This window comes from Rhinolophus sinicus, linkage group LG01 (genome assembly GCF_036562045.2).
Source record: "Rhinolophus sinicus isolate RSC01 linkage group LG01, ASM3656204v1, whole genome shotgun sequence".
Taxonomy (NCBI): domain Eukaryota; kingdom Metazoa; phylum Chordata; class Mammalia; order Chiroptera; family Rhinolophidae; genus Rhinolophus; species Rhinolophus sinicus.
The window spans coordinates 135,114,040-135,132,404 of NC_133751.1; the positions used below are offsets into that span (position 1 = coordinate 135,114,040).

The 18,365-nt window shown below is 40.1% G+C and overlaps 2 protein-coding genes across 4 annotated transcripts in view; one reads left to right on the forward strand and one right to left on the reverse strand.

Annotated features, from left to right (window-relative positions):
* ZEB2 (zinc finger E-box binding homeobox 2) overlaps positions 1-2,619 on the reverse strand; it is a 130,233-nt gene extending 127,614 nt beyond the window's left edge. The window contains exon 1 of one of the 3 annotated variants that reach the window (XM_019735905.2): positions 2,484-2,619. The gene's annotated coding sequence lies outside the window, so the exon portion shown is untranslated. Of the gene's footprint in view, positions 1-152; positions 177-825; positions 960-2,483 lie in introns of those variants that run through there. The other 2 variants (XM_019735906.2, XM_019735903.2) reach the window with 2 other exon arrangements.
* Positions 970-2,896, forward strand: LOC109449546 (uncharacterized). The gene is made up of 3 exons (XM_019735908.2): positions 970-1,107; positions 2,504-2,654; positions 2,759-2,896. The coding sequence occupies exons 1-3, from the start codon at positions 997-999 to the stop codon at positions 2,812-2,814; spliced, it is 318 nt and encodes a 105-aa protein (XP_019591467.2). The 5' UTR covers positions 970-996; the 3' UTR covers positions 2,815-2,896.
* The last annotated feature ends 15,469 nt before the right edge of the window (positions 2,897-18,365 follow it).

Sequence of the window (18,365 nt, forward strand, 5' to 3'; positions counted from 1 at the left end):
CGGGCCGCCCTGGGGAGCCGGGCTAGGGCCCCGGCCAGCACCCATCCGCGCCCCCCAACGCCAAAGCGAAACTTCGGCGGCCCCCTCCCCGCCCCCCACCCCAGCCTTGGCCCCGAGGCGCTTTGTGTTTGTTACTGTTTGGTGTGTCGCACCCGCGAGGGGATCAGAGAGACAAGAATTACATCTTCAAAATGAGTCATAACTCCTGACCGTATGAGGGAATGCACACGGCAGTACAGTAAGACTGCTTGACTCAGGGCTTAGGCGGACCCTTTCCTCCGAAAAGTCCTCAGCCCGGCTCCGGTACTTGGGGTGAGGCGAGGCTTTCTTTCGCTCTCATCTTGTCTCACCCCCCACCCCATTCCTCAGAGGAAACAAACAAACAAACAACAAACAACGCCAAACAGCCTCCAGATGAAGCACACTCGGGCAAATTGATAATAGTAATTATAGGAAGCCCACTCACCCCGCGCCCCCTCCCCTCCCCCTTTGGAGTTGATCGAGGCACTGTCTCTTCCTCCCCCCGACCCACCCCCCCGCCCTCAAATTAAGATTTCCCGTTTCACGCAGCAGTAAGAAATATAATTATAAGACTCTTTGGACACTGTCCCTCCCCCCCTCCACCACTTTGACAATATTTACTTAAGTATTTCCCCCCACCTCACTCACACACATGCTCCCCCATACTGGTTCCCTTAAATAGTTCCAGTAGAAAAAAAATTTTTTTTTCCCCTCAAGAAAGGAAAGAGAAAGTCCAACCGCTACGGCAATACTTTTAAGCTCTACTAAATGATCGTATCCTTTCTGGCTTCGAAACTTTTGTACCTAAAAATCGAGAGAGGCGCTGCATTTTTTCAGCTGAAACTGTCAAAACTTGGAGAAGGGGAACCTCGGAGGCAGGCAGGAGAGGAGGAGAATCCCGAAACTCCGTGGAGGTTAGGAAGATGCTGTGCCTCGAGGATTAGTTTAAACAGGGGGCTATAAAAGATGTAACAGATGCAAACTGTAACACAAGGGCCATTAACCCTTTCTCTGCCGAGCACACTCAGTCCCCACGCCCCGCACCTATTGTCTCCCGTGCTAGAAGCGTTGCGGAAAACCTGGAAAGTGAGTATCAGTTTCCACACATTTGTGGGGGAAGAGGGGGGGGCGGACAGGGCAGAGAGAAGGGGAAGTGGATGATTTAGAAAGCACCTTGAATTTAACTTAGGCGTAGTGGGAGACTTTTAATTTAAGTTTGATACATTTTGTCATTTCTTGGCTTTCCTATTTGAAATTGTTGGGAAAAATCCTGAAATAAAGAAATGGTCACAGGAGTGTCTGGGATGAAACAGCTGGCCTTGTGTGTATTCCTGCTGAGACTTACACACGATTGCATATAAATACATGTTTAATAAAGTAAGCTGCTAGTTTTATGAGCATGTGTGTGTGAGGGAGAGACAGGGCATTTGTGCTGTAAACTTTATCTTCGCTTGTTATTTCTAACTCTGGAGTTAGTAATCTTGCCTTCATCATTACAGGGGGAGCATGTAAAATATATAAGTAGGTGGGAGATAAACACATGCATGTTAGCTGGGCTCACCACTGTTCCTGGGAACTCCTACTATCTCTCTTGACTTTTCAGTGCCAAAGTATGCAATGGGATAAGTGTGTATATGTGTCTCCAGTGAAATCCATGTCTATATTATTTTGCCATTTAAAATACAATTTCAAAAGTTATCCTTAATCTAAAACCCTGATATCCTGACAGCAGTTTTCCTCCCAGCTGTAGTGACCCCCCCCCCACATACACTTTGGTAAACGACTCAAGTTCCATGAGGACTTTCACTTCTTTATTTATCATCACAGAAGTGAGGTGTTACTTCACATACACACACACACACAAAGAATGAAATAAAGAAATGAAACTCGCTAAGCAGACAAAAAACAGACACTTTTTACTTAGAAAACAGCCTTCTCCCTGGGAGAGGAGGATTGACTGCCATATCTAAGAGAAAAAACTTGCCCTCGAATTTGGTAGGCTTGTATCAATCAAGTTTTGTAATAATTAACAGGTATTTGCCAAGTTTTAATTGCTGAGTACAATGAATTGGAACTAGATGCAAAAATAGAGCCGAATCTCTCCCCTTGAAGAGTTTTTATTTCAACCATATAGTTCTTAATAAAACTTTTACTAGGCTGGGTAGCAAAAAGGCACCTTTGGTTACCTGAATGCACAGGTACAGGGCAAATTATTTGGGAGAGGAAAAAGGGAGAAAAAAGGAAGGAGAGAGATTAGGAGTGGGAGAGAAATCGAAGAAGTCACTCTTGGGAAAAGCTTGCCATAAAGGAGCTAAACCCACCTGAAATTCCTACCCACAGACACTCCTCACTTCAGACTCACATCCCCACTTAAAAGGAAAAAATCAGAAAAGGAGGGTGGGGAGGGTGATCATAGTAAAAAGGAATAAAAAGAGATAAAAGGGGGAAAAAAAAAAACCTACCTGCGAAGTCCTGTTTGTAGTTTTGGCCAGAAATGGTGAGAAGAAAAAGCATGAAGAAGCCGCGAAGTGTGGGGAAGAAAAAGGTGGAAGCGAAGAAACAGCTCCCGGAGCAAACTGTACAAAACCTCGCCAAGAGTGTCGGGAGGCAGGACCGTTATTCCTGCGGAGCAGGTTAGAACTGATCTCTTTCGGCCACTCCAGGAAACACAAACCTGGGGACGGACTGACGTGTTACGCCTCTTCTAATGACATTTTTTTCTTTTTCTTTTCTGTAGGAGAGAGAGAGACCCTGAAACACGCGCCACCTATCTTTGTGGGGAGGGATAATTGAAGCGCCCTGAGCGTGAGCATCATGTGAAAACGTGATCGCCAAGTTTCTCTCTGGGAAAGGATCTGGGATAGATTATACCTTGAAGTCTCCGCAAACGCTTTAGTGGAAGAAATGAAATTCCACCTCCCTCCCTTCCTCTCTCCCTCCCTCTCGCCTCCCTCCCTCCCTGCCTTCTCCACGCCCCCCCCCCCCCCCCCCCGTCAAGCCTTTGGCATCATTATCCTCATCACTAAATCCTACAGAGTACGTACAGGGCGGAAAATGGTGCACACCATTCACAGAATTGGAGAACTCTAAGGGGCGAAAGTTAAAGGAGAAGATCCCGGGTCCTCAATCCAGATCGCCTCTTCTTATACAGATGTCTCTAATGACCAGATTTGAGATGCACATTAAGTTGTGTGGATTTCTCAGCACGGCTTCTGGAACTAAATTCTTTGCCCTTTCTCTTATTTATTTTATTATTATTTTCTTTTTAGATGCCAGAGCCATAAAAACAAATGCTGCATGTGAACAGCATCTTAGGGAGTGTGTGTTGGTGTGTGTGTGTGTGTGTGTGTGTGTGTGTATGTGTGATGAATTTCTGGACTGTATCCCCAAACTGAAAAGTAGTTTGGCATTTTTTAAGTAGGGTCTGTAAGTAAATTAACAGAGTGCGCTGGGTTGACGGATCTCTAAATCCCTCTACATCTCAGGGAGACCTTACGACAAAGTGAGGGAGTGTGTGTAGCCAGGCAGGAGGAAAAGAAGAAAGGCCATAGAGGAACTTAGCAGGGAAGGAAGAAAATGATATTAAACGGCATGGGGTCTAAGTTTTGGAGTATACGTATATATTTGATATTGCAATTAAACTAAAATTAAAAAGAAAAGACTCCACCTTTGCTCTGAAGGGATTGGTTATGTAAATATGGAAGGGATTTCCTGGAGAATACAGCTTTCTACTGTATGGTTAATTAAATAATCACTCAAAAGCTTCCAACGTGACGCTTCTGTCGTAATCCAATCAGGTTACATAGGTCCTAAACAAGAAAGATATTTTCCACATCTGGAAGTCAGCAATTTAGCAAGTACTGCACATTATTAACCAATTCAGAGCCCACTTCCCAGGGGAATTTTTTTTGAAGTTTAAGTGTTCTTAACCAATGCTCTGCTGTTTTGTTAATCAAAAAGCTGGTTTACACTGCACATAATTGGAACTAATATGGAAGTAAATAAAGACAGCCAAATTTGAGGATGCTGAGCACAGGCATTTATCGGAAAAGGAAGAAATCTCTTACCCTCCAATGGTTCAGGCTCAATTTCTTAAAGAACTGTGAGGCTTTTTTTTTTTTTTTAATAGAGTGAAAGTGCTTGAGAACCTCAGAGCACAAATAAACTTCCAGTCCCACAACCTTAAGGCTTCCTTGCAAAGGTAAAGGTAGAGGTGTCAAGAGGACTAAAGAACAGCCTCATGCCAATTTTTCTGCTTTAATATTGTTAATATGTTACAGACCCGTGTTTTCAGTCTGATGAAATCTGAAACAAATAATACCCTGATCCAACCCTAGACTTTTACTTATATTAAGATAAACTGCTTTGAACTGTGCTTTGAATGTGTGCCTAAAGCAAGACTTTGAATGCAAGAGTCATTGGCAATTTCACTCAGAGGAGGGAAAAGCCACCACATGAGTTGTCACATACATACTCCCAGAGGTGCCTGTCTTTGTATTTTGTATGTTTAGTGTGTGTGTGTGTGTGGGGGGGCGGGAGTAGAGCCACCCAGCATGACCACAGCCAGTTCTTACTTTAGGATGCAAGAAAGTACATTTTCACAGTTGGTTACAGATTCACCTCTTCCCTAACTCTATTTATGACAATGAGAATAGCTGGATAAACTAATCTCCCCCCACTTCATTACAGATAAATTGCCTATAGAAGACGCACATTCAAGATCGTCAGTCTAAAAACTGATAATAAAAAAAATGAAAGATTTCCAACATGGTCAGACACATTCTCAATTTTCTGTTTTACATTTATTTTAATATTACATATCTATACTAAATATATGTATGACTTATCAAGTCCGTCCTCTGAGGTTTATCTCTATTATTAATAGCCTTTTCTTCCTCTTCCCACTGCCCCCCCACCGCACCCCTTTAACTTAAAAAATATTTGAAGTTTAGCTTTCTCTAGAAGTTTGCTTTTCAGTCTTCCCTCTCTCATTTCGGAGGCAGAAGGAGCCCATTGCATGGAAAGATCCAGGCGAGACCCCACTCCGGGAGCCCAGGTAGCCATTTGGAGGCGTACAGCTCAGACACACACTCACAGGCAAAACTTCGGGTCAAAGGATCCAATCGAACGGCTAACAAATCACTTGTCTTTATTATGTATATTAATGTCAGGTTACCTAGGATCTGACTTAAAAAGAAAAAAAAAAGACTGTTAAGTATTTCCATTAAAAACACCTAATCATCTGATTACTCTGGGCTCAGTAATTATTCAAGTGGCAGGAGGCAGCCCCAACTTAGCACTGGGAGTTCCGACTTGCAAGTATTTGACTTGGGGTAAAACAGCACTCTTTCAGGTTTCCATCAAGGTGGATGTTTGAATGGTGGCACGGGAAGGATCCCCGCGAGGGGTGGGCGCGCCGGTAGGTTGCCCCCTCCCTCGCCTCTGCCTGGCACGCCCCTGGCACTCCCTCCCCATTTGACCGAGAGTTCCCACCAACGGAGAGGCGGTGGGATCGGAGAAAGCCGCAATATAAATTTGTCCCGAACACTCCCGTAGTCCGAAGGCCAGGTCGGGGACAATGGGGATCGTGGGATCAGCGGGATGTAGGAGCGCAGGACGCAGGGAAAAGTCGAGAGCGGATTGGGGGCTGCTAGCTTTCGGCTCCTCATACAGCAAAGCAAGTCCTGCAGATGAATCGCTCCTTCCCCGTCTTTCTTCTCCATTAACAATCCTTTTCGAGATTAGCACAGACGAAGGGGATTAAAACAACAGATACATGCAAATGTGAAATAATATTGCAGTCGACATTGGAGGGAGAAAAATCATTCTTTAGGTTTTCTTTGAGTAAAACAAACTGGCTCCCTCAGGATTCCCTCCACCCAGGCAGTTTGAGAAGATGCACTTTTGTTTTCCTATTCCCTCCAGCCAGGACCTGGTGCCTACCCCCTATTCACCTCTCAGTCTGTCAATTCCCTCAACTTTCACAGCCGCTCCCACCCTCTCCCCTGCCCCCAGCTCCGCTCCCGGGCCCAGATGCTAGAAGACAGAATATTTCTGCCCTTGAATACACAGGCTGTAGAAGGCATTTGAATTTGGCCATAGTAATATATATATATATATATATATATATATATATATATATATATATATATACACACATACACATATATATGTATATATATATATATATACACACATACAAATTCTGTTTATTTTGTACAATGTGGAGAAAAATTTAAAAAGGAGCCTCTTCTCGTTTTGAAACAGAATCGATCTTTCATCTGAAGGAATTATTTCAACCCTGTATTTTACGCAGGAGGTGGGCAACTTCTCAGTTGCAAGCAAAGGGTGATAAGGGGACCCCTGGATTGGGGTGTGAGTGAAGGGGGTTGGGGGCGGCAGGGGTCCAAGCTAAGCCAAATGGTTTTCTCACGTGCAAACTCGCAATCCAATCCATTCAGAGTTGAGACTACGATAGGAGGGGAAAGTCTATTTAAAAAAAAAAATCAGGAGCATCTCTGTGAGTAGCCCTTTCAAACAAAATCAAAACAGGACCAGAGAACCTCAGACCGTCCCTAACGTCCCCGCTGCGAGGCCCGCGGCTGTGGAATCTCGCGCGTCACCTGGCCCCAGCAGGGCGGCCAGCTGAAGGGTTCATTTTATTTTATTTTATTTTTTGAAGTTAAGGCTGAATCTCGGCTTCAGTGCTTTTGCCAACGTTCCACTGACAGGAACCAGCAAACTTCAAGACTCAAATGAGCGTCTTAATTTATTGATGCAAAACAGGTCTGCTTGTCGCCCCACTTCTCGGCGCGCTCTGTCCCCCACACCCCCAGCTTGGGTCCCTCCATTTGATCTCTGGGTAAGGCCAGGCCGCACAGGCGGAGGAGCACGTGAGGGGGGGGAGGGTCGGCCCACGCCCGCTCGTCCTCCACCGGACCTGTCCCCGCCCGGGAACCCCGCGACCCCCGCCCGGCCGCCGGGTCAGCTGACCTGGCCCGTTCTCCTGCTCCCCGCCCGCCGCCCTGTTTCCGGTCCCCGGGGTCCGCGAGCTGCGCTTGTTGCGGGAACGGCCGCGGCCGGGAGGTGATGCTGGGGGCTGATTACCATGAGAAAGGCTGTGCCTGGAAAGGCCTCCTCCACGCGACTGTCAATCTCACTAAGGGGTGGGGGTGTCGGAAAGGGGCCCTGGACGAGTCACCAGAAAACTTGGAGTAAGTTGGATGCGACGCAGGCCCGAGGAGGAGATGCCTTTCGCCTCAAGTTGGAAGGCTGTGGCGTTAAAGAGCGCGGATGCCAGCAGCTTCGCCAGGGAATTAAAAACCAAAAACCCTTTCTTCTCTCCCTCCCTACATCCCTCTTGCTCTCCTTTTCAGCCCTTCCTGCCCTTTATCCTTTTTTTTTTTCTTGAAATTCTTTCTCAATCGCATTTCCTACATTCTCCTTTCTTTCTATCTGATATCTCCCTTTTGCAATCTCTTGTTTTGTTTCTTAACATCCCTTCTCCCTCGCTCTGATTCTTTTCTGACTCCTTTATGTGTCCAGATTTATCATTTCGTTTTGAAAACACAATGTTAAATATGTAATTTATCTACTCTCAGGAGGTCAGGGACACCCTGACTAAACTAACTCCCTGGGTCATTAGAGAACAAGTTCACCAGGTGTCAGTGAAAAGTAATAATAATAATAAATGTATGAATCAATATCTCAGTAATCATAATGGCTTCTTGTTCTGAATTACATCCACTCAAAATGATTTAAAAAAATATAATCTAAAAAAATGAATAATACTTCGAATAGGGAATTTTTTTTAGAATTAAGGCAATGTGAAAAAATTTCTCATTTATAGTGATATTTCAGCAGTGCTTAACAGACTTTAGAAATTACAATAGGTAATTTAAAGACGTGTAAACTGTGCTTTTTCCTTTAACCACTATCTGGAAAGTGAAAAATTCCCAAAGCACCTCCCTGCCCCCCAACAAAGATCAGTCCATTCAGAGTGAAACATCATGTCATGTATTTTGTACATGCTAAGCAAATGCACAACTTGAGTTTTTGGGTTGTTTTCTTGGCCAGATTGTCTTGTTATCTAGCAAGTGAGTGAACATGGGGCAGCATATGTCATGAATGTGGCCACATTTTTTGTTTTCCGTATTTGTTTGTCTTTCATTCATTTTGGGCACACTTGTTGTTCTCTTATTAAAATTCAGAGTTCACATTTGTTTACAATTTGTTTACTTTGTTGACTTGTTAAAACTTGTTAGAAGTCAATTGAACATGTATTTGAAGCCCTTTTTAGGCCAAGAAAAATAAAGATGCATTAGAAAGATGCCTTTTATGCTTCATAATTATTAATTGACATTTTATGATGAATAATTTATCATTTGAATAATTTTGGTATCTCTGATCTGAACACATATTTGCATATCTAATGCTTGATTTTAGCTGTGTTTTTGAAAAAAAGTTCATTCGCTCTTAGGAGGAAGAAACAAAGTAACATTTAAATGTAAGCTTTCTCTTCAGCACTTGTAAAAGTTTATTGAGTTTTTCTTCTAGATATCCATAAAACTTCTTAACAATTTGTAAACCATTTACATAGCAATCACATACAAACATGTAACAGAACTATAATTAATTAGGAAAAACAATACTCTATGTAAAATCAAATCACTCTCCTCCCCAAATGCAGAGATATGCACGAATCATGGACCATACTTTCTTATGGAATGTGGTCATTGAACTTTTTTGGTTATGTCTATTTATAAAGAACAAAAGGTGAAAAATGGAGGCAACTGACAAATTTCAGACATAGTATTTGAGAAAAATTTTTATTTTTTACTTATTAATATGTGGGTTGATTTAAAATTATATAAAAATTATTAAGCAAACATACTCCTGATATTTTTATACCTTGTGTCATTTAAGTCCAAAGTATCTGTTTTGAATACTAGTCCTGCACATTTGTGATTACAGGCAATTTTTTAAAGTTTGTTTTCTTATTTTCACTAATAGTGCCCATTCCTTCAGGTTTTGTTGAGGATTAAACGAAGTAATGAATGAAGCTTCATTATAGTGTAGCTTTATTATTATAACGAAAGGTTGAAAAAATAACATGGAACACACAGATCAATTAAAGACAGTACAAAATAATTTTGACTACTAAAAACAATTATTTACCTTTTAGTATCATTCATTATTTTTCTATTGAAAGATTAGTGCTGTGTCATTAAATGAAGAAATAAAATGGAAAGCATCATAGGATTTATGGCTGGTTTACGGTTCTTCAGACCTGTTCAAAGGATGGGTAGCTACAGATGTGAAAATAAGTACAGTAATTCTTTCTTCTGTTAGATCAGCTGTTAATTTATTGTATTCAATATGGTCGTAATTTGGTTGTAAATATCAGACTTCTTTTAGTCCAAATTATGAACTTGAAGTTTCTCGTATTCTTTAGTAACATATTGCCTTTGAGTATAAGGGTTAAATGTGCAAAAGCTCAGAAGCAGTCTTGAGTAAGACTTGTGAGAAAAAAAGGGCAAACTTTCAAATTTGGAGACCAGGAATTTGGCTGTCAAAGCACTATTTGCTGTAAGATCATTCATAATGAACTGAGCATTCCCTTTTGGAATTGTGTTTATCCTGGGGTCTGTGCTAATTCCAAGTACCTATAGTGGGGGAGAAAATCAGTTTATCAAGTGGAAAATGAAATTTTGGAGCCGTAACCATCTACAAGGTCAGATTTTTTTTTTTTTTTTAAACTGAAAAATCAATGCAAATACTAAGGGGAAAGAAATATTGTGATGTTTAATTCCAATACTGATGGGTTTTTGTTGTTTTCTTTAAGACTCTTCAAAACACTTAAAGGGTCCCTTAATTGTTTCCTTTCTCAAAGGATCCATTCCATGCTCCTTGCAGGTCAAAACTACCAAAATTGCCATTTGGACATCAGCCTAGGAGCTCGGAGTGACCTGTACCTTTCTCTGTTTTTCTTTATTAAAGGGAAATGGGACCAGAAATTGTTTGCACCTAAGATTTTCTAGTGACCTGGAAATAACTTCATGCTGCTTTGTGGTCTTATTTGATAGTCCTTATTCTGTTAAAGGTCCAAATGATAAACTTTGTACTCTACTCAGTTCTAATTTTCCACCATTCTAAGCAAGATATTTTTCAGAGGTGTTTCAGGTACTTAAATATAAAAACGTTATTCTCAAAAATTATCCTCTTCGTGATAATCCCAAATATGAAATAATATAGCTAAGGAAAAAAACAAAAAAAAAAACTGCTTCTCTAGCCCTGGCAATTTTAGATGTGTCCTAGAGAGACTCAATGCCTCTTCCTAGAATTCAAGCATCTGGTTCTTCTTGGTCCTTTAATTTGCCAGGTACATCTTCATGGCCAACACCATGTACATGTGACATCCAATATCTTCTCACCTTTCACAGACAACCTTCTGAACCTCTCACACACACACCCAATCTGCATACTGCATTCATTGTGACCCACACCAAATCATCCTGGAACACTTAGTTAGCACTTGTTTTTCCACGTGTGGCTTATTTTGCTTTTTGGACCTAACACTTAGGTTCATTTTTCCAGTTAATATTGCCTCAGATCAAATGCTCAGGTTGAATGCTTTCTCTGGCTTTGTTGCCGCTGGCTTCCTGGATAAAGTGGTTTTCTAGTTCGTTCTACTCTCTAGGACCTTTGACTAGGTAGACGGTCCCATGGGCACATCCCGGCTAGTTCTTCCCTGGCCCTGTGTTGGGCTCGTGCACAGGAAAAGTTAGTGATGAAAGAAAGATCATGATACAGGAATATCTGGGAATAGTTTCTACTTCCTATATAATTTCTTTGATCACTTACTGATTGGGAACAGGACATTATTTTGAGAGTAGCTTCTTTATATTCTTGATGATAGCATATTGTGGTGACAGAGATATAGGCTTTGGGATTAGACCACTGGATTTGATTCCCTGCAGTGTGAATACTAACTGTGTATTGAGGACAAAATATTAAAACCTTGTGAACCTCATTTTAAAAGTGAGCAAAAGAGTAGATTTAAGAAGGCTGTGGTGAAAAATATGAAAATATATGTAAAATGTCTGGTACAAGGTAGGCATTTCAATAAATAGGAATTCCTTCCCACAAATTACCTAAAAATATAAGAAGTTAAAGTATAGAAAACAAGAGTGGAGGTAGCATGTGCTTTAGATGATATTTATTATTTTTAATTATTTTATTTGTTTAATTATTTTATGATTTTATTAAAAATTACTTAACTGGTTCTTGCATTATACAAAAATTAATGCTAACTGATAACAAAGTTGTAAAAGTAACATGGAATTTCCCAATTTGTAGTAGAAAAGGTAGGGTGGTCATGATAACATGCATCATGATGTGAATAACCTCTGAGCTGAATAAACGTACTTTAGAATTGGATTATATATCTCACAATTCCATTTACGATTGTAAGGAAACAATACTTTCCCACCTATTTCTCCCTATATGATTTGGCATAGGAAGACGCATTTTTGCAGGCAGCTTAGTCTGGTCAAGAAGTGTCAAAGATCCTATTTGTCCAAAGATTAAAAAAAAAGAAAAGAAGTGTCAACATTGTTCAAAACTCTTTACCTATTCTTACCCAAACTTCAGAAGCTTGAAGGAATTGGGGCTGGGTAGAAAGGACAGAAGAGCCCTGAGAAAGTTTGCCTGCATTATCTTCTTCCCACCCCAGAGTGGAGTGCTAAAACATCTGATTAAAAAATAGGTAAGAATATGTATATAGTACAGACATTGCTTCACTCTCCTGCCTGCAAATTCGGGAGTAGGGTTGTGTCAGCAGGTCCTGGCATGATCTACTGTGTATGTGACTTTTCTACCCTATGCCCTAGAAAGGAGGGTGTCAGGGGAGGACTGGGCTGAGGACACAGGGAGCATATTGTTCCAACGGTTCTGCTACAGTGCAAACCAGGCTTCTTTCTCTCTCTCTGGAACTAACTTTGCTACACATGCAAAAAAATCTGTTCCTATTAGGTTTTTCCTTGGCCAATGTGGAACCATAAGTATGGCTCCTGTGGCAAAGGGGTAATTTTTCTGGGTTGAGGGAAGCTGGCTTACCTATTGTTTTTGGCACATGGCTAGCGCCCTTCTAGACAAGAGGGACAGAACAAAGCTGAAAGTTCACAGTAAATACTTGGTCTTTTAAGACAAGAAGGAAAAATTAAAACTCCATTCTTTTAAAGCTTAATTTATCTATCTCTGAAGTATTTGAAAGTTCAGTTTAGAGAAATCAGCATGATCCTGAGCTATATTATTACCTACTATCATTTGGCATTTGTACTGGATAATGAAAAATTATTTACAACAGCTTGCTGTAATTACTCTGTAAGGATGATCTATATTGAAATTTTGCTTCTATTGGGGAGGATTTTTGTGTGGTTGAAGAAAATGTTCAGGGTTAGGTGAAATACGCTTGTGAATATCAATTGAAATGGAGTCAGAATTTGGAGTAAAGTAATGCTTTTTATGATGTTGACGCAACCTGCCATCACTTAGAAGTATTTTAACCATGGCTTCATTTAAGGTCTCTAAATAGTAATTTATTTGACAAAGAAAGACTGTTACTGATGTGTCTTTCTTAATCCCCTGGAATAATGCCTGTTTTATAGTAAATATTTGTTGTTGTTTGTGGAATCTGCCATTCATTAAGAAGTTTTAACGGTATGTAAACTGATCTCCTGTTTCATACTTATAATGGTTTGATATAAGAATCAGGATAGATGAGTGTAGCAGGAGGGGCCATGGACATGCAACTCCTTTTTTATCAAATTATGTCCCCAGTTACATTATTTAACACAAACTCTTTTATTCCTCTTTTTCTGTGTCAAGTTACACAAGGCCTGAAAAAATGAAGGAGCAAATGTAGAATTGTGTGTATATATTGTCTTTATCTTTAAATAGCTCTGATGAATCTTTTAATGGCTTGTTTTTAAGTACATATATTAAAATTTAATAAGAGGTTTTCTCTGAAAAAGGAAAGAAATCATAAGGAGAAAATGGAGTAGACTAGTAAAAGTATGGTTTACTTCCAAAGGCAAGTGTGAAGTTGAAATTTAGGATAAATGATCCCCTCACCCTCCTAACACCACAAACTGGCCAAAGAAAGAACACAGAGAAGATGGGGAATTTTGTTTGTTTCTCTTTCAGTGGGCTAGACGATTTTCTGCCAGCAGCTTTATTTTCATGTAGAAAAGTATTAGCTGGTTGCCCAAAGGTGTGTGCCCCATTTACAAGGCTTTCTCCAATATCTTTCCCTCTCTGTCTTCCCTCTGCTTCAGGCCCTATTTCACGGGGGATGGGAAAGAGTAGGGCTTATCTCTTCTTACCTTTCTTTTGATGCTTTCTATTCAGTGGCAAAAACTATCTTTAAGATAGTCTTGTCCACAGCCTTCAACAGGATTAGCGTTTAAATAATAAGATATGACCCTAGAATTTGAAATTTCCACGGTGCTGCAAAAGATTGCCTGGAGGAAACAGAGTGTTTATCTGAAATACGTGATGAAGATGGACAGCTCAATACTATTGCTGTATGCCCAGTGCCTAGCATAGAGTTTGGTGCATGAGAGGTGCTGGATAACATCTCTTCAATGAATGAAATCATGCATGAATGAGTAATGCTGCCAGACTTAAAACAACAGATGTCATTTGTTCCATATGACAAAAGAAGAGTTAAAATGTATTAATGTAGGTACAAAAATCACCTGTAGTCACAAACAGGATTCGGATATTATTTTTGAATTCTGAGTATAATATTTTACTGCCACAATTAAATACCTAAATCATTTATAAATCAATACAGTTATAACAGTCCCTCAGTCACTCACTTGCAAAGGAAATTTTCAATACAAATAAAGTCATACATATTTATACTAGGGTAATTCAAAATAACTTACTCACATAAGCACTGCTATGTTGAAATAAAATCTTGCCAACACTTCTGAGTACATTACTTTAAGAAAAAAAAAATGCTCTCATAGAGTCCGAACTATTTAAAAATCTTGCCAGCTTCTTCAACATACATCAGTTATCTCTCTTCAAATCACTGACAAGAATTTAAAAACTGCTTCATCAGAACAACTGTTACCCTTTCTCATACTCTAGTTAGAACCTGATCTTCTAAAAAGGACCATATTTACAGCTTCTTTTGAAATTTTGAAACCATTTGGCTGATATGTTTTTGCTACATTTTCTTTTCCTGATTTAATTACTAGGGACATTTGCATGAAAACAGGAGGATAGGGACATAAGATTTTTGTCTTATGAGTTCATCTGTTTCTGATGCTTATTCCCCACCTGAGACCAGTATCTGTTTTATTACAACTGGGAGGCCAGGAGCTAGATTGGAAATGATAAAGAAGTTGTTGGAGGTGAAATAAAGTTGAGAAATAGGGACTCAGAAGGCCAAGGGATTGGTGGATGATATGATAATAAATTTTCTTCTAAGTTACTTATTTATAAAGTAGTCCATTATGTCAGTGACACATGCTTTGCTATTGAACAGGTTAGAAAACTGGAGAACTATACAGAACTAGTAGTGGGTTGATGCTTCTTGAAGAAAACCATGCCTAAGCGATTACTACTCTGTCGTAGTGTTGACAGATGTCACAGAAAACAGTGAAGGCACCAAGTCTAGGTCAGGTATGAATTCTAGAGATGGCCACTGAAAGTTGGAAAGGAGATAAAGCAAAATGCTCCACTAATTCTGACCACCTTGCCAATGCTTGCAGTTTTTCACAAGGAGAATCAGAGAAGACCATTGGGATAACTTCTGAGCATCTTCACCTGGAGTTCCAAGGGCCTGTTGACATGTACGTGTTTGAAGCTAAAATCATCATCTTCTTCTAACTTCTCACTTTCTCCCATATTCTCCAGGGCACCAATGTCCATCCAGTCTTCTGAGACCAAACCCTTTGCTGACCTTTGACTCCTCTTCTTCTTAACCTCCACATCCAACCGCTCAGCACGTGCTAATTATCTTACCTCTACAAGATCCTCAAATGCTCTCCAATTTCTCAAATCCTCCACATTTACACCCCTACCTGATTTCATTGCTTTCCTGGAAGATCATGCTCACTTCCTAACTGGCTTTTCTGTTCCAGTCTTTCCTCGGTGATAGCTATTCTCCACACCATCATCAGAGTGAGCGATTAATCTAAAACATGAATCCGACTGTGTCACTGCTAAGCATAAAAGCCATCAGTGGTCCCCCATAACATACCTGCTATGCCTCTCAAACTCAGGTAACCCCAAGGATGTAACCCTAAGGATGGGTGTTTTAATATTTATAAATATTGTTTTGAAATAATAATACTTCAACTTACACTTCATTTCTCTCCCACAGTTTTGTGTAAAATTGAGAATAAAGAAGCTGCGCCATGGTTAATCTTGCCTATCCCCCGGGGTTTGAGTACCCCAGTGTGATAAGTACCCCAGTGCCAGTGTGATCAACCATCAGTTCTTTAACAAAGCACCTGAGTCTCTCTTAGGTGGACTCTTCTTAATCCTCCTCTCCTGCAGCTCTTCAAATGACACATTACACTTTTATGCTATTGTTTATATTTCCCCTTAAACAAATCATACTGTTTCCAAGGTGAGGGCCTCTGCCTATGCTGTTTACTCGACAATGAATATTCGGAACTACTTCCTTCATTTGGCTGAATTCTCTGTTCATTCTTTAACTCAGCTCACGTGTCCTCTCCTCCTGGAAGTCCAAGGCTGGCTCTTCTGTGTCTTCATAGCATTAACACTCTGCAGTGGCGTCCCTCCTTTTTATGTGACTTCTCTCAGCTAGAATAAGGCCTCCAGGAGGTCAGGGACTCTGTTGTTTACATTGTTATATTCTATATGAGCTAAATGTTGTGTGCTCCTGCTCCCATATTCATTTGTTGAAGTGCTAATCTCCAGTGTGATTCACTCCAGTGATCTCTCCAGAGATACTCACTCTTGAGAGGCCAATGTGATAGTATTTGGAGATGGGGCCTGAGGAGGTAATTTTGTTAAGATGAGGTCATGAGGGCGGGGCACCTAATATGAGATTAGTGTCATAAGAAGAGGAACACAGAAATTTTGCTCTCTCCATGCACGTGCACCAAGGAAAGGCTATGTTCCCGCAAGATGGTGGCTATCTACAAGCCAGGAAGCCAGTTCTCACCAGGAACCCAATCTGCCAATATCTTGATCTTAGCCTTCCCAGCTTTAGGACCTGCGAGATGTCTATTGTTTAAGGCACCCAGTTTATGGCATTTTGTTACAGCAGCCCAGGCATTAAGACAAAAGACTAATACAAATCCTAGCAAGTATCTGGCACATAGTATACACTTAAAATTACTTTTTGAACTAAATATGACTGTCATGGTGCAAACTAATTTTCATCCCTGGACAGGAAACTTCAAGCACGTGCATGTTCTACTGATAATGCATTTCGTTACAGGAAGGCTATAGCCTTCTCGTGCCTCATAGGGTACCCAAAAGTTGGAAATGTCTCATAGTTTTTAATAACTTGCATGCAGTTTACATGTGCATTTGCAAAAGTATTGAAATAAAAATACCTTTCACATGCAAAATGTTTTTAAATTTCTAAGCTTTCACACATGCATTATTTCACTCATTACAATAAACTTTCAAGGTTGGCAGATACTATTATGCCTAATTTGGAAAAGCAGGAAATTAAGATTTTGATGGAGTAAGACAAAATAATTCCACTCATTTGGGAGGTCCTAAATAAATTTAAGATATGGAAATATCTTTGCGAAACTAGTAAAGAGCAAATATTGTTATTATTACGTGACAGATGAGGAAATAGGGTGTTGAAAGAACTGGTTCAGAGTCACATGGGACCACCATCAAAGTAGAAATTGAATTCAATCCTGTGATTCAGTTTAGTCCTCATATAGCCCCTCGTTCAGAGAATTCTTATACACACACACACACACACACACACACACACACACACACACTACATGTATATTAGAAAGAAAACCTTGCTTTTATGAGAGCAACCTGATGGAATTGGTTTTTCTTTTCTTTATTTTTTTCCCCCATAACAGGTTTGTCACTTATCTTTAGTAAACAAACACAAAAACATCAACAGATTTGTCCAAGAGAGTAGTTTGGGAGCTATATTGCACAATTAATTTGGTTTATTTCGGATAGGAGAGTAGGGACAGCAGGAATCATACAAACACTGAACATTTAAAAATTTGTCTCTTTTGCTATAAAGTCATAAAATTCTTAGTTTTAAGTAAACATAATGAGACTGTCTAAATATATGTTACTGGCAATTTTCCAGAATTTTTTTTTCTGATAAATGTGAGTTCTAAGAAAATGTATAGTTTATATAGTTCTGTTGTTGAATGGAATGCTGTTTCTAGTAAGAGGCTGTATTTTACTTCTCTTTATTCAGAATTTTATAAAGCAAATTTAACAGATACTATTTCAAAAGGAGAAATATTTCACAAAAGTTAAAGTGATAAATAAAAATATTATCTAATATACTATTGGTGGTTTAATTCATTTTTGAGAGGCAAGTGACACAAAAGAAATTCTGCATATACTATGAAGCAACACCTGAAGGCAAAGATACTTATAATCTTCCTCCTACCTACCCCTAGAATTTGTTTTTTCAAAGTAGTTTTTCAAAATATGCTTCCATTCATATTCCATTCATAAATATGTTAAAGTTAAAATGTACTGGCTAATGCATCAGTATTATCAGCCAACTAATAAATTTAAATATACGATGGGGGTATTTCATTTCCTAAGCTGATGGATTGCTTGACAATTACACACATGTATCGCACATTTATTCACTCAGATAATGCTTATTAATTCCCTACTATGTGCTGGGCACCATGCTGGGAATAGGACACAGCAGTAATCAAGACAGACGCAATCTTTGCAGGCTGGCAGGGAAGCAGACTGTGTGATGAATGCTATTGGGAGTAGAGAAGGCAGACCCATCTAGCCAAATGATAGCTACAAAATAAAGCGAAGGCGAGAGTAGATCTTCCTAATGCACAAAAGGTCAGGTCTTTGAAATCCATCAAACAGCACTGAAATTAGTTTAAATCACCTGTGACGTGTTATAACCCTTTCAGGCTGGGCTAAAGGCATGTTGGGACCTCAGAGCAGGCGGGAAAGAAGAGAGGAGAAAGCCAAATGTCAGAGCTTCAGAGAGGGAGACCAACGTTTCAATGGCAATAGCTAAAGTGCTTTGGTGCACACAGTTCTCAATAGGCTGACCTCAGAATCTAGGGTTCATTTTGGTGGACCGTCTTGCCAAGCAT